The 14,551-nt window shown below is 41.3% G+C and overlaps 1 protein-coding gene across 1 annotated transcript in view; it reads right to left on the bottom strand.

Moving 5' to 3' along the window:
* Positions 1–9,936, bottom strand: part of LOC122814420 (tripartite motif-containing protein 10-like) — a 142,794-nt gene extending 132,858 nt beyond the window's left edge. The window contains exon 1 of the mRNA XM_044087002.1: positions 9,481–9,936. Coding sequence (XP_043942937.1) covers positions 9,481–9,684 — 204 coding nt within the window. The 5' untranslated portion in view covers positions 9,685–9,936. The remainder of the gene's footprint in view (positions 1–9,480) is intronic.
* Between the last annotated feature and the right edge of the window lie 4,615 nt (positions 9,937–14,551).

The raw sequence follows: 14,551 nt of genomic DNA on the forward strand, positions 1-14,551 counted from the left end.
GAAAACCAGCGCACTGTGGCAGGGGCGCAATAAAAAAGTTTCAGGATTACCAGTTTTTTTTTTTTTTTTATTGTGCACCTGTGCCATTTCTTTTGGTTTTGTAGTGGTCTATTAAAAACTTCATTTGAAAAGTGGAGTGCAATTAACAAATACACAGACAGTGGTGTGTATGTTAAGAACCACAACTTATGGACAACAGCAACTGGTATTTATTTTATGAACAATATTACACAACACATAATGAACACATCCTATAATCTAAAGTTCAAAGTTCAGAAGAGGGATAAACCCTGAAGTTGGAAGTGATCTTTATTATACAACTACAACAAGAGAGGACAAAGACTAAGAAGTAAAACTATGGATAACAATCTCCTGTGTCATCTAGCCACAAACAGAATCGGGTAACAGTTGAGGGGCTCATGGCCTCTGACTTGCTCATTTCCCTACCAAACAGGATAAGCTAGATATTTTAACAATGAGGCATCCTACATCACCCAGTACTACCTAGTGTTAATTCATGACTATATTTTAATGCTAAGGCACCCTACATCACCTGGTACCACCTCGTATTAATTAAGAACTATATTTTAATGCTAAGGCACCCTACATCACCTGGTACTACCTCGTATTAATTTATGACTGACCTGTGGATTCTGAATTCCACTATTTTTATTTTTTACTCTACGGTGACCTCAGTGGAGCTGCTCAGGCATCCACACTTGGTTGTGTAAAAAAAAATAATTTCTTTATCTTATGTCTGAGCTGCCAATGTACCAAGCTCAAATTCTACCTTTGTGATCATGAATAACAACAAAACTATAAAAATACATATATAGACACACATCTACATTACTGCAATCACTTATCCATGTCACTCACTACCTTCCACACCCTTAGTCCCCATTTCACCAATGTGCCCACCGTTGATACCTCTCAATCTGTCTCTCTTCACCAGTGCAATATGATACCTGTGCTCTACCCTCACTGCTGTGTTTCATGGGTAGGTAATGTGTGCAATACTGTACCTAGATTATGCTGTACAGTGCAGCAGACATCAGTTTTAGGCATTGTTGAGTCTATTCTGGCCCATAGTTGTGGACTAGACACCAAATGCTTGCAGTGCTACTATGTATTGCACCTGCCTCAGCCTATCACAATCTCCTGCTGTTGTCAGTTTTTCCAACAGTTCATCAACCTGCACTTCCTCTACCACTGACTACGGTCAAGCTGGACCTCCAGTGGTAATCCCCTGATTTAACTGTCTGCATAATACCACGCTTTGCAACACTGTGCAGACAGCAAATATCTTGTTGCGGTTCCCAAGGCATACTGCAGTGTGCTACTAACAGAATCTAGGAAGTGAGCCTTCGATAATTTGAACATACACTTAATGATGTTAGTGTATGTGACACCGCAGAGTTCTATGGAGTCTCAGCCATGCTCTGTAGTTTGATTTCTGGTGTCATAAATCATGGCTGTAAGTGCATTCAGCATCATTAATACAATGTTTATGAGGGAAATCACCCCCCCCCCCACATATAGCTAGTATTTGTCTGACGTGTGCTAGATGTGGGAACTGTGAGAACTGTCTGGATGGCACTCACGCACATTCTATAAATACACCCTGCATATTGAATAACACCTGGCAATTAATGGAGTGGAAACCCTTCAGATCGACACACAGATGCTATGTAGATTAGGTGGAGCTTTAGTGGCGATGTGGGTACAATCCCTCCCCGAACTTTAAGGTAATGAGCTATTTCAAAGAATGTCTGCTTCGTGGTGCTTCTGCCCTCTTCATTCTGTGGGAACCACATATGCCCCTCCTCATGCTGTGGTATAACATCATCAATGAACCAATAATTGTCAGGGAGATGTCTGTGATATGCCCCCTGTATCCCATGATGGCCACCGGAAGGCCCATTAACAAGGCTAGACAAAGTTACCCACAGGAAATGGTATTCAACACAACCAATGGGATTCCATGTAACAAAGGCATGTCTACAAGCTCTAACATGGTGTCTCTGTGCCCAACACACCTTTTGATTATGTCTTAAAGTGGTGGTGATGGTCTGTTAGGAATGATCAGATCAGTTTGTGATATGGGGAGCAATGAACCATACCACCAATTACACTAGCTATAAGAATATGGTGCTACTCCTGGCATCTTAACATGGTCAGTCTCTGTTCACCAAGAAATGATGGCATAAAAATTTGCAAACTAACGCAGCATGTTGAGCAAGTTTTATACATTTCTAAATCACTCCTTCATGCTGTTCATTCTCATTTGCATTTCTAATTGATCTTATTACCATAATGCTACTCATGTCCATATCATTATATGTTCATTTGCATACAATGCTGGCTGCAGTATTTCACTAGGCAACACAATGGTTCAGCCTGAGACTCTGATTTGGGCCACCCTGTACATCACCACACAACACAAATTTAATTAACACATTATGCTATTTGTTTATGAATCTCAACTTAAATCTTTACTTTCATATTTATATAAAAAATGACAATGTACAATAGACTCTAAATACTCCAGATGTATTCTACTGCTTACTACTAATAAAATATCAGTATATGCTTACATATGAAGATGTTCGTCGTCTCCCATTGCTGCAGTCCTGACTAATGGGTACTCCGCTGCCCTCCATCGGCCCGAATACCAAAGGGCTAGATCTGGCGTCGGTCATGGCGCCCGAGACTGACGTGGTGTCAGTATAAATGCGCATGACCGACGCCATAACTTCAGTCTTTCTTGCTGCATGGTCCTGAGCAGAAGCAGAATTTGCAAGTGCCGTTCGGCGTTCTGGAATTGTCGGTTTTCGAGTTTCAGACCGGAGACCAAGTTGGGCTAAGTACCCCATTGGGGACATTTTATTTTTTGTCTTTTTCTTGTCTCAGTATTGACGGATGTCAGAAAAAGTTACTAACTGTATTTCTTGTGGGAAACAGATTCCTCATAGGGATTACCATTCACTCTGCATTCCTTGTTTAGGGCCTGAGCACGACGTTGTTGGGTGTCGCTTTTGTGCTACTTTTAATAAGCGTACTATTAAACGTCGGTTGGACTGTGCTAGGCTGGTGTTTGGTAAACGTTGTAATTACAACATGCCGTCGGATTCTCCGACGACTGGCTCTTCTAAGAAGCGCAAAGAAAAGTCTTTGCGGTCCAAGCAGGATGAGGCATCCACTCCGGACGTCGGTCCTGTAGAACCACTGGCTGCTTCAGTGGTTCTTTCTGACAGTGTGCCTGAGTGTCAAGGGGAGCCTTTGTTACTACAGGGGGTGGCTTCTCCTTTGTTAGGCCAGGTTGAGGGTGCTCCTCTGTTGTCTGTGGCTCCCTCCCCTCGTAGGGTGGTTAAGCCTCCTCCTTCTCTAGGCAAAGGCCATTCTAAGTTTAAATCTGCCCCTGCGGGTGCTTTTTCCCAGGGTCCAGCTCCTAGGAAGCACATGTTAAAGATGGCTGAAGATTTGATTACTTTAATTAGGGGTTCCATGCCTCCCCCTGAGAAGAGGCCCAGGGTAGAGACAGAGTTGGAGGGTTTGGTTCAGTCTTCCATTGAGTCAGATTCCTCTGTGGAAGACCTTCAGGATTTCCCTCCCTATTCTGATTCGGAGGCTGAGGATGCTTCTCCCTCTGCGTCACCTCCAGAAGATTTTTCTTTCTCTGAAACTTTGCATTCCATGAGGGAACATTTCAAATGGGAGGGCCAGGATTATTCTGATTCTCGTAAAAGGCTGAGAGAATTTTTGTTTTTGCCTCAGCACAGGCCCTTGGCTATTCCTCCTGTGCTGGATGTTGTTCAGGATGTATTTTCTGAGGCTGCCCTTAACCCAGATTCTCTGCCTCCTGCCCCTGTTAAACCAGATAGATACTACAGGGTTCCGGAAGCTCACAATTACTTGTTTAAGAGCCCAGGGGCTGATCCAGAAACTGTTTCTCAAGGCCCCAAGGGTGTTAAGGCCTCTGTGGTTAAGAATCCAGTTCCTCTGGACAAAGATGCTAGGGCCCTGGATAGGTGGGGTAAAAAACTGTATACCTCTTCTACTTTGGCTATGAGGGCTTTGAATTGTCAGTTTCATATGCTCAAGTATCAGAATTTTTTGTTAAGTCAATTGAAATGTAAAGTGGATGCTTTAGCTGAAGGTATTGCCTGTAAGGAGCTTCAGGATTTAGTGCATGCTTCAGACCAGGTTGGTAAGCATTCTCTGCAGTGTGGTTTTGATGCTTTACAAGCTTCTTCCAGGGTGGCTGCTACTAGTTCTGTTGTTCGCAGACATGCCTGGCTTAAAGATCAGTCCTTGTCAGAGCATGTTAAAGCTCGTATTATGGATGCTCCTTTGCAATCTGATGTTCTTTTTGGCCCTCCAGTGGAATTAGTTTTGAAAAAAATGGAGGAAAAAGCTAAATCTATGCAGACAGTTAAGGAATTTTTACAGGTTCAGCCTCCTAAGTTCAATAGGAATTGGCCTGCTAAGGGATGGTCTTTTCCCTCTTCGGATTTTCATTCTAGGGGCAGGTCGAGGCGTGGTAGAGGTAGGGCTTCCTTTCAGGGCCCTGTTACTTCTAGGTCTTTGAGTTCCTCTACCCCTTCTGCTGGGGAGGGCAGGGGTCAGTCCTTTCGGAAGCAGACCCAATGACCTGTGTCTTCAGCTGCCGGACTCTGCTTTGCTGGCAGCTCCTCTAGGCGGAAAACTGGGACTTTTCAACGGGAATTGGCATTTGGTTACCCAGGACAAATGGGTGTTGGACATTGTAACTCGAGGCTACAAATTTTATTTTCACACTTTCCCGCCTTTCAACGGTATGCCGGATGTGCCTCATCAGCAAAAATTGGAAGCACAAATTTCTTCTCTGCTCCAGTTGGGAGCAATACAGGAAGTTCCTTCTGCGGAAAGAGGCACAGGGTTTTATTCCCGTCTTTTCTTAGTGCCAAAGAAGGGAAATACTTGGAGGCCCATTCTGGATTTATCCATTCTAAACACCTTTCTAGAAATTCCGAAATTCAAGATGTTAACACTGCAACAGCTGTTGCCTATGCTGGGCAGGGATCACTGGATGGTGACTTTGGATCTCAAGGAGGCCTATCTTCACATTCCTATCAGGCCCAGTTGCAGGAAATTCCTGAGGTTTCGGACTGGGAATTTGCATTATCAGTTCTCTGCATTGCCCTTTGGCTTATCTACTGCGCCCAGGGTATTCACAAAAGTCCTGGCTCCAGTACTAGCTTTTCTCAGACTACAGGGAATTCAGATTTATCCTTATCTGGACGATTGTTTGATTCTGGCTCCAGACAAGCACAAACTACTTCGACATCTGCAGTGTGTGATGCCAGTTTTCAGATGCCTGGGGTATTCTGTGAACGAAATAAAGTCCAGTCTAGTACCCTCACGAGAGATGTGTTTTCTGGGTGTGAGTCTGAATACAGCGACTCAGATGGCATTTCTTACCCCGGACAAACAAAGAAATCTTCAACAGTACTTCATACAGCTATCAGTCCTGTCCAGGCTGACTGCAAGGACAGTCCTTCAAGCCTTGGGGTTCATGGCATCTTGCATTCTAGTACTTCCCAATGCCAAACTGCATATGAGGAAGTTACAATGGTATCTCAAAAGCGTTTGGTCTCAACACAGCCACGATTTGGACACTGTCATTCGGATTCTTCCTTGCATCCAGAAGGAATTTGTGTGGTGGGCTCAGGAATGTCACCTAAACAAGGGACTCTCTGTGACCCAACCAGAGGCAAGTCAGATATTAACGACAGACGCCTCGGAGTCAGCCTGGGGTGCTCATTTCAAAGGAAAATGGATTCAAGACCTTTGGCCCCCGGAGTTGCTTCACTTGCATATCAATATGAAGGAGATGCTGGCAGTTCAATTTGCCTTAAAAGCATTCAAGGATCTACTTCGCCCGGGACTAGTGTTGATTCGAACAGACAACACAACTGTCATGTGGTACATCAACAAGCAGGGGGGAACTCATTCTTACCCTCTTTGCAGACAAGCAATGCTGTTATGGGAAACTGCTTTGGATCTGCACATCACTCTTCGAGCACAGTTTCTGCCAGGGGAACAGAATTCATTAGCGGATGTTCTGAGCAGACAAATGGTGGATCCTCACGAATGGAAGTTGGATCCTCAGGTGTTTCGTCAGTTGACCATGGCTTGGGGAACTCCAGACATAGATCTGTTCGCTTCTCCTCTGAATTTCCAACTACCTCTGTTTTGCACAAGGCTGTTTCATCCGAAAGCCTGGAAAATAGATGCACTATCCTTCAGTTGGAGCAACCTTCACGTGTATGCCTTTCCTCCTCTGCCTCTTCTTCCAAAAGTCCTGTTGAAAGTCAGGAGGGACAAACCGTGCATGATCCTTATAGCACCGGATTGGCCTCGTCAGCATTGGTACCCTCTGTTGAGGAGTTTAATTCAGGGGGCCCCTTGGCCATTACCACGGATTCCTCACTTATTGTCTCAGGAAAACAATCATTTTCTCAATGTCAGGGTGCGATCCCTACACCTGACAGCCTGGCGCATTCAGTTTTAGAGAATGAGTGCCTTCAGCTCCCTCAACAAGTTTTGGATGTTCTTTTGGAAGCCAGGCGTCCTAGTACTCGAAAAGTTTATGCTGATAAATGGAAGAGATTTTTTCTTTGGAGTTCAGCTAAAGGCTTTGATGTCACATTGCCTGATTTGAGTTGTACATTGCAATATTTGACTATGTTATTGGACAAGGGTTTGTCTTTCTCTTCTATTAAAGTGCATGCTGCAGCTATTTCTGCTCACTATGATGGTGACCCTCCTTTATTTTCACATCCATTGCTTAAACAGTTTCTTAGAGGGGCAAAGAATATAAGACCCCCACGGAGGGCTCCTACTCCTACTTGGGATCTTAATTTTGTTTTGGAGAAGCTGACTCTGCCTCCTTTTGAACCTGCAGCTACGGCTGACTTGAAGTTGTTGTCTTGGAAGACTGCTTTTTTGTTGGCTGTTACTTCTGCTAGAAGGGTGTCTGAATTACAGGCTCTCATGGCAGTGGAATCTTTTCTGATTTTTCACAGGGACAGAGTTTCCTTGCGTACTAATCCTACTTTTCTGCCTAAAGTGGTTTCTAATGTGGCATTGAACCAGTCTATACATTTGCCTACTTTTTATGCTAACCCCCAAACTGAAGGGGAAAAAGTTTTGCATTCTTTGGATGTACATAGGCAGTTACGATATTATTTGTTCAGAATCAAAGAGTTCAGAAGTTCTCATCAGTTATTTGTTTCGTTTGCTGTGACTTCCCTTGGAAAAGCTGTCTCGAAACAAACTATTTCCAAGTGGATTGGCCATTGTATTGCTTTTTGTTATTCTCATCATGGAAAAGAGGTTCCAGTTGGGATCAGGCCTCATTCTACTAGGGCTACGGCCACATCTACTGCTTTTTTAAGAGGGGTAGCTACTAAAGACATTCTAGAGGCAGCTACCTGGAGTTCTGTGCATACCTTTACAAAGCATTATCATTTGCCTCTTTATTCTAAGTCTAGGGCTGGGTTTGCCACTGCAGTCTTACAGGGCATGTCTGCAGCTCCTCAGGCTATTTAGTTGTCCAACCTCCCTTTTTGTTTTTTCCGTTGCTCTGGGATTCTACCCATTAGTCAGGACTGCAGCAATGGGAGGCAGCGAACATAGTACAGTTTTGTACCTACCATAAATGTAGATGTTCGAGGATCTCCATTGCTGCAGTCCAATTTTCCCTCCCTCCTTCCCCCTTTTTCTTTTTAGATTGGGGTTTTTGGGTGGTGTTTTTTTTTTTTGCATTCTGACATCTGAGGCAAGGAAGACTAAAGTTATGGCATCGGTCATGCGCATTTATACTGACACCACGTCAGTCTCGGGCGCCATGACCGACGCCAGATCTAGCCCTTTGGTATTCGGGCCGATGGAGGGCAGCGGAGTACCCATTAGTCAGGACTGCAGCAATGGAGATCCTCGAACATCTACATTTATGGTAGGTACAAAACTGTACTTTATTTTTGGTTTACATGCCTTTTTTTTCTCACAAAAAAAACAAGAAAAGAATGTTAAAACTAAGGAAAACTATCTGCTTCCTGTGATAAGCAATGCATTTTCTTCTACTAGAAAAGGTGGAATTAGTAGTTTTCATAGAATACAGGCCAACTCCATACTACAGCTTAACTAAAACATGCAGCCTGCATCCTTCAGGCCACAAAGGAGGGACTGCCACATTAATTAGATAATTCATAAAGAAGAAAGCCCTACAAGCAAAACTACTTGCAGACTGTCTTTTTGCTTTACACATGGTTAAGCTATAGAAACACAGACTATGGCATCAGAAAAAGATAAGTTTGGCCCACCTAATCTCCAGACTGGCATATCTGTTTAGATAAACCAATAGCTTACTTTACATTTCTGATCACATCAAAGATCTTATTTATGCCTGACTCACATTTTTAAACTCATTTACTGTTTTAATAGTGCAAATTTTCAGTTAGACTATACAAATAATTCATCACCTTTTCTGTGAAATAGTCCTTCCTCTTACTCCTCTGAGCTGTGCGTGAGTACAGATTGTGTCCTCTTGTTCTGTAACATCTTTTATTTTGTTTTTAATATGGCAACCACGTGTACTCTATTACCACTTCTGTGGTGCTTAAAATGTTTTTATACCTATTTTAAGAATATATATATATATATATATATATATATATATATATATATATATATATATATATTTACATTTATTAAAGTTTGTGCAGACCATGCACCATTTTCTCATGGTGAATTAAATTACCTTCAAAATGTCCACATCCCTTAGAAAGATGAGGTCTGTAGAACTGCTCATTGTCAGTTTATGTGAACTCTACCTATATAAGGCATAATAACTTTTTGTTTTGTTTTAGCACACCTCTTTGTATAAGGAATAATAACTTTTTTTTTTTAGTTTGTTTTTCCATGCCCTTTTGTACACAGCCAAGTATTCAAACAGCCTTTCTGGTGCTCTCCCTCATAATAGCTGCATATATTTAGTTAATCAGATAAGATGAACCCCTAGCCCCTTCCTCATTTGTTAATGCTAACACTTTCACACAACCCTTTGCACTTGTTTCAGTTTAGGTTACCTCACAGATGCACTGAATTTAAGCAATCATGCTTAACACCATCTCTTTTACATTCACAGTCAACTTTTTTCTGAACCTACTTGTGTATCAGTCATGCTGCAAAACTTTCTGTAATCAGCAAAAAAAAAGCACATCTTTCCTACATAACCTTCTACTATGTCACTTAATATCACACATTCTAAGCTTCTGCTTTGTGTCACAAAATACTGACTTTTTTATATGAATACATTATTCATTAACCAAGAAAAAAAAATCCAGGCTGAATATTTTGGAGGATAATTCTTTTGTCTAGTCATCCCCGTAGAGGAAACCAATTACTTAACATTCATCATGAATCATCCCTTACCTTATACACACTGGCTGCATCATGCAGGAACACAAAACTGTGACCGGAATGTCTGCGAGCACACAGGACACAGATAAAGGCCTCATCCTCCTGGCAGAACAACTCCAGTCTCCATCTGTGCTCCCCACAGCAGTGCTCTGTTCTCCCATTTGTAGCACACAGATTCTGCATCTCTTCTTTATTTTTGCAGACTGTTTCCTGCATTGAATACCCCAGCTTCAGTTCCTAGGAACTTTGAACCATAATGACCAACTTTCAATTCACTGTAGATGTTTTCACTGGGAAGTTCCTGTCTACAATTAGAACAGGGAAGTTTTGTTTCACTGTATAAAATCCTGTTAAGCTAGACTTTATTGATCTGGTGTCAGCAATATTGAATCAGCAGAGTTTCAGGCAAACTGACAAATTTAACAAACAACATTCTGCAAGCCATGAGAATAACAATACATTACAGTTTCATTTTCAGTCTAGAGCACAGGAAGTAGAATGTGTTGGGAAGTGACCGCCTCCATTTAAAGGGGCAATGAAAAATGCAGTTCAGAGGTTTTATTTTCTAAGATGGAATGTCAGTCTTTTAAAGGAGAACCGCACCCATAGACTGGAAAAATATGTCTATTTCATCAAAAGGGGTGGATCCTCTCCCACAGTGGAAGTTGGATCACTCGGAATTGTTTTAAATCAGTTGACAAAACTGAGGAACTCCAGACATAGATCTGTTACGGCTTCTCCTCTGAATTTCAACTACCTCTGTTTTGCACAAAGGCTGTTTTCACATCGAAGCATGGGCGGTTGTATCTTTGGTTTGAGACGACGTGGTGGTATTGTTGCCTTCGCTTGAGATTCTGCCGAAGTCGGAGGACAAACTGCGTTAAAAACCAGTCATATAGCACAGTTATTTTCGTCAGCGTGGTACCCTCTCATTTGAGGAGTTTAATTCAGGGGCCCCTTGGCCGTACCCTTGGATTCCTCCTTATTGTCTCAGGGAAAACAATCGTTTTTCTCCAGTAATCCGGGGTCTTGCGATCCTACACCTGACAGCCACAAGCATTCAGTTTTAGAATGAGTGCCAGCCAGCTCCCTCAACAAGTTTTGGATGTTCTTGCACTGGAAGCCAAGTCTATTCTCGAAAAGTTTATGCTGATAAATGGAAGAGATTTTTCTTTGGAGTTCAGCTAAAGGCTTTGATGTCACATGCCTGATTTGAGTTGACACATTACCCAATATTTGACTATGTGATATGGACAGGGTTTGTCTTTCTCGCTATAATAAGTGCATAGCTATTTCTGCCTTCACTATGATGGTGACCCTCCTTTATTTTCACATCCATTGTTAACCAGTTTCTTAGAGACCAAGAATATAAGACCCCCGGAGGAGCTCCTGCTACGGGATCTTAATTTTGTTTTGGAGAAGCTGACTCTGCCTCCTTTTGAATTTTAGCTCGGCGGCTTGAAGTTGTTGTCTTGGAAGACTGCTTTGTTGGCTGTTACTTCTGCTATGAAGAATTATTAGATACAGGCTCTCATGGCGGTGAATCTTTTCTGATTGCCTGCAGGGACAGAGTTTCATGGCGTACTAATCCTGCTTTTCTGCCTAAAGTGGTTTCTAATGTGGCATTGAACAGTCTATACGTTGCCTGCGCATGCTTCGCCCCCAAGCTGAAGGAAAAAGTTTTGCGTTCTTTGGATGTACATGGAAGGCAGTTACGATATTATTTGTCTGGTAGAATCAAAGAGTTCAGAAGTTCTCATCCAGTTATTTTGTTTCTGCTTTGCTGTGACTTCATTGGAAAAGCTGTCTCGAACAAACTATATTCCCAAGTCTCGGATTGGCCATTAGCATTGTTGTTATTCTCATCATGGAAATGAGGTTCCAAAGTTGGGACTCAGGCCTCACATTCCTACCAGGGCTACGACCACATCTACTGCTTTTTTAAGAGGGGTAGCTACTAAAACATTCTAGGAGGCGCTACCTGAGTTCTGTGCATACCTCATACAAAAAGCATTATCATTTGCCTCTTTATTCTATAGAAGTCTAGGGCTGGGTTTGCCATAACTGCAGTCTTACAGGAGCATGTCTGCGCGAAAAGCTCCTCAGCTATTTAGTTGTCCAACCTCCCTTTTTGTTTTTTCTGTTGTTCTGGGATTCTACCCATTAATGTCAGTTTAGCAATGGAGACGAAGCGAACATAGTACAGTTTTGTACCCACCATAAATGTCAGATGTCCGAGAAGTCTCCATATGCTGCAGTCCCAATCTTCCTCCCTCCTTCCCTTTTCTTTTTAGATTGGGGTTTTGGTGGTGCTTTTTTCGCATTCTGACATCTGAGGCAAAGAAAGACCTAAGTTGGCGGCATCCGGTCATGCAATTTATGGCACTGACACCACGTCAGTCTCAAAGGCGCCATGACCGACCAGCCAGATCCTAGCCCTTTGAGTATTGAAGACCTGATGGAGGGCAGCGTAGTAATCCATTGAAGTCAGGACTCAAGCAATGGAGATCCTCGAATATCTACATTTATGTGTAGGAATTTAGCAAACTGTACTTTTATTTTTTGGTTTACATGCTCTTTTTTCTCACAAAAGCGAAAAGAATGTTAAAATAAGGAAAACTATCTGCTTCATGTGATAAGCAATGCATTTTCTTCTAGAAAAGGTGGAATTAGTAGAGTTTACATGCCCTTTTTCTCACAAGGCAAAACAAAGAAAAGAATGTTAAAATCCTATAAGAAAACTATCTGCTTCCTGTGATAAGCAATGCATTTTCTTCTACTAGAAAAGGTGGAATTAGTAGGTTTACATGCCCTTTTTTTTCTCACAAAAAAAACAAGAAAAGAATGTTAAACCCATGAAAACCACCAAGCCTTCGTGATAAGCACGCATTTTTCTTCTTACTAGAAAAGGTGGAATTAGTGTTTTCATAGAATGCCAGGCCAACTCCATACTACCAGCTTAACTAAAACATGCAGCTTCCCATCCTTCAAGACCACAAAAGGAGAGGACTGCCACATTAATTAGATAATTCATAAAGAAGAAAGCCTTGCTCACAAGCAAGCCACTTACTTGCAGATCTCGCTTTTTTGCTTGGCCACATGCGTTAAGCTTATGAAACACAGACTATGGAAAGCGTACCAGAAAAGATAAGTTTGGCTCACCTAATCTCCAGACTGAGCATATTCTGTTTAGATAAACCAATAGCTTACTTTACATTTCTGATCACATCAAAGATCTTATTGCAGTGCCTGACTCATATATTTTTTAAACCTCATTTACTGTTTTAATAGTGCAAATTTTTCAGTTAGGACTATACAAATAATTCATCACCTTTTTCTGAATAAATAGTCGGCTATCTTACTCCTCATGGGCTGTGCGTGATACAGATTGTGTCCTTCTTGATTTCTGTAACATCTTTTATTTTGTTTTTTACATATAGCCGAACTACCAGTGCTCTATTACCACCTTCTGTGGTGCTTAAAATGTTTTATACCTTCTTTTAAGAATATATATATAAGTATATATATATATATATATATATATATATATATATATTTACATTTATTAAAGTTTGTGCATGACCATGCACCAAACTTTTTCTCATGAGTGAATTAAATTACCTTCAAAGATGTCCACATCCCTTAGAAAAGATGAGGTCTGTTAAGAACTGCCTTTCATTATCAGTTTATGTGAACTCTACCCATATAAGGCATAATAACTTTTGTTTTGTTTACACCTCTTTGTATATGAAGGAATAACTTTTTTTTTAGTTTGTTTTTCCATGCCCTTATTTTACACAGCAGCTGCGCATTCAAACAGCCTTTCTGAATTGCTCTCCACTCATAATAGCTGCATATATTTAGTTAATCAGATAAGATGAACCCCTAGCCCTTCCTCATTTGTTAATGCATAACACTTTCACACAACCCTTGTGCACTTGTTTCAGTTTAGGTTACCTCACAGATGCACTGAATTTAAGCAATCATGCTTAACACCATCTCTCTTTTACATTCACAGTCAACTTTTTTCTGAACCTACTCTGTGTATCAGTCATGCTGCAAAACTTTTCTGTAATCAGCAAAAAAAGCACATCTTTCCTACATAACCTTCTACTATGTCACTTAATATCACACATTCTAAGGCTTTAGCTTTGTGTCAAAAAATACTGACTTTTTTATATGAATAATATTTATTCATTAACCAAGAAAAAAAATCCAGGCTGAATATTTTGGAGGATAATTCTTTTGTCTAGTCATCCCCTGTAGAGGAAACCAATTACTTAACATTCATCATGAATCATCCCCTATACTCTTATACACACTGGCTGCATCATGCAGGAACACGTCAAACTGTGACCGGAATGTCTGCGGAAACACAGGACACAGATAAGGCCTCATCCTCCTGGCAGAACAACTCAGTCTCCATCTGTGCTCCCCCGACAGCAGTGCTCTGTTCTCCATTTGTAGCACACAGATTCTGCATCTCTTCTTTATTTTTGCAGACTGTTTCTGCATTGAATACCCCAGCTTCAGTTCCTAGGAACTTTGAACCATAATGACCAACTTTCAATTTACATACACTGTAGATGTTTTTGAACTGGAAGTTCCTGCTCACAATTAGGAAACAGGGAAGTTTTGTTTCACTGTATAAAATCCTGTTAAGCTAGACTTTATTGATCTGGTGTCAGCAATATTGAATCAGCAGAGTTTCAGGCAAACTGACAAATTTAACAAACAACATTCTGCAAGCCATGAGAATAACAATACATTACAGTTTCATTTTCAGTCTAGAGCACAGGAAGTAGAATGTGTTGGGAAGTGACCGCCTCCATTTAAAGGGGCAATGAAAAATGCAGTTCAGAGGTTTTATTTTCTAAGATGGAATGTCAGTCTTTTAAAGGAGAACCGCACCCATAGACTGGAAAAATATGTCTATTTCATCAAGTTTTGATATTTCCTATATTTTAACAGCACTCTGGGACCATTTACAGTTTTTTTGAAATTTGTATACGTAATTTTGTACTCTTGCCACATGGGGACTAGCATGTTGAAATTGTTTCTAAGTTTTAGTAAGCCTCCTGCT

This window comes from Protopterus annectens, chromosome 10.part0, assembly GCF_019279795.1.
Source record: "Protopterus annectens isolate FY-2018-M chromosome 10.part0, PAN1.0, whole genome shotgun sequence".
NCBI classification, from domain to species: domain Eukaryota; kingdom Metazoa; phylum Chordata; order Ceratodontiformes; family Protopteridae; genus Protopterus; species Protopterus annectens.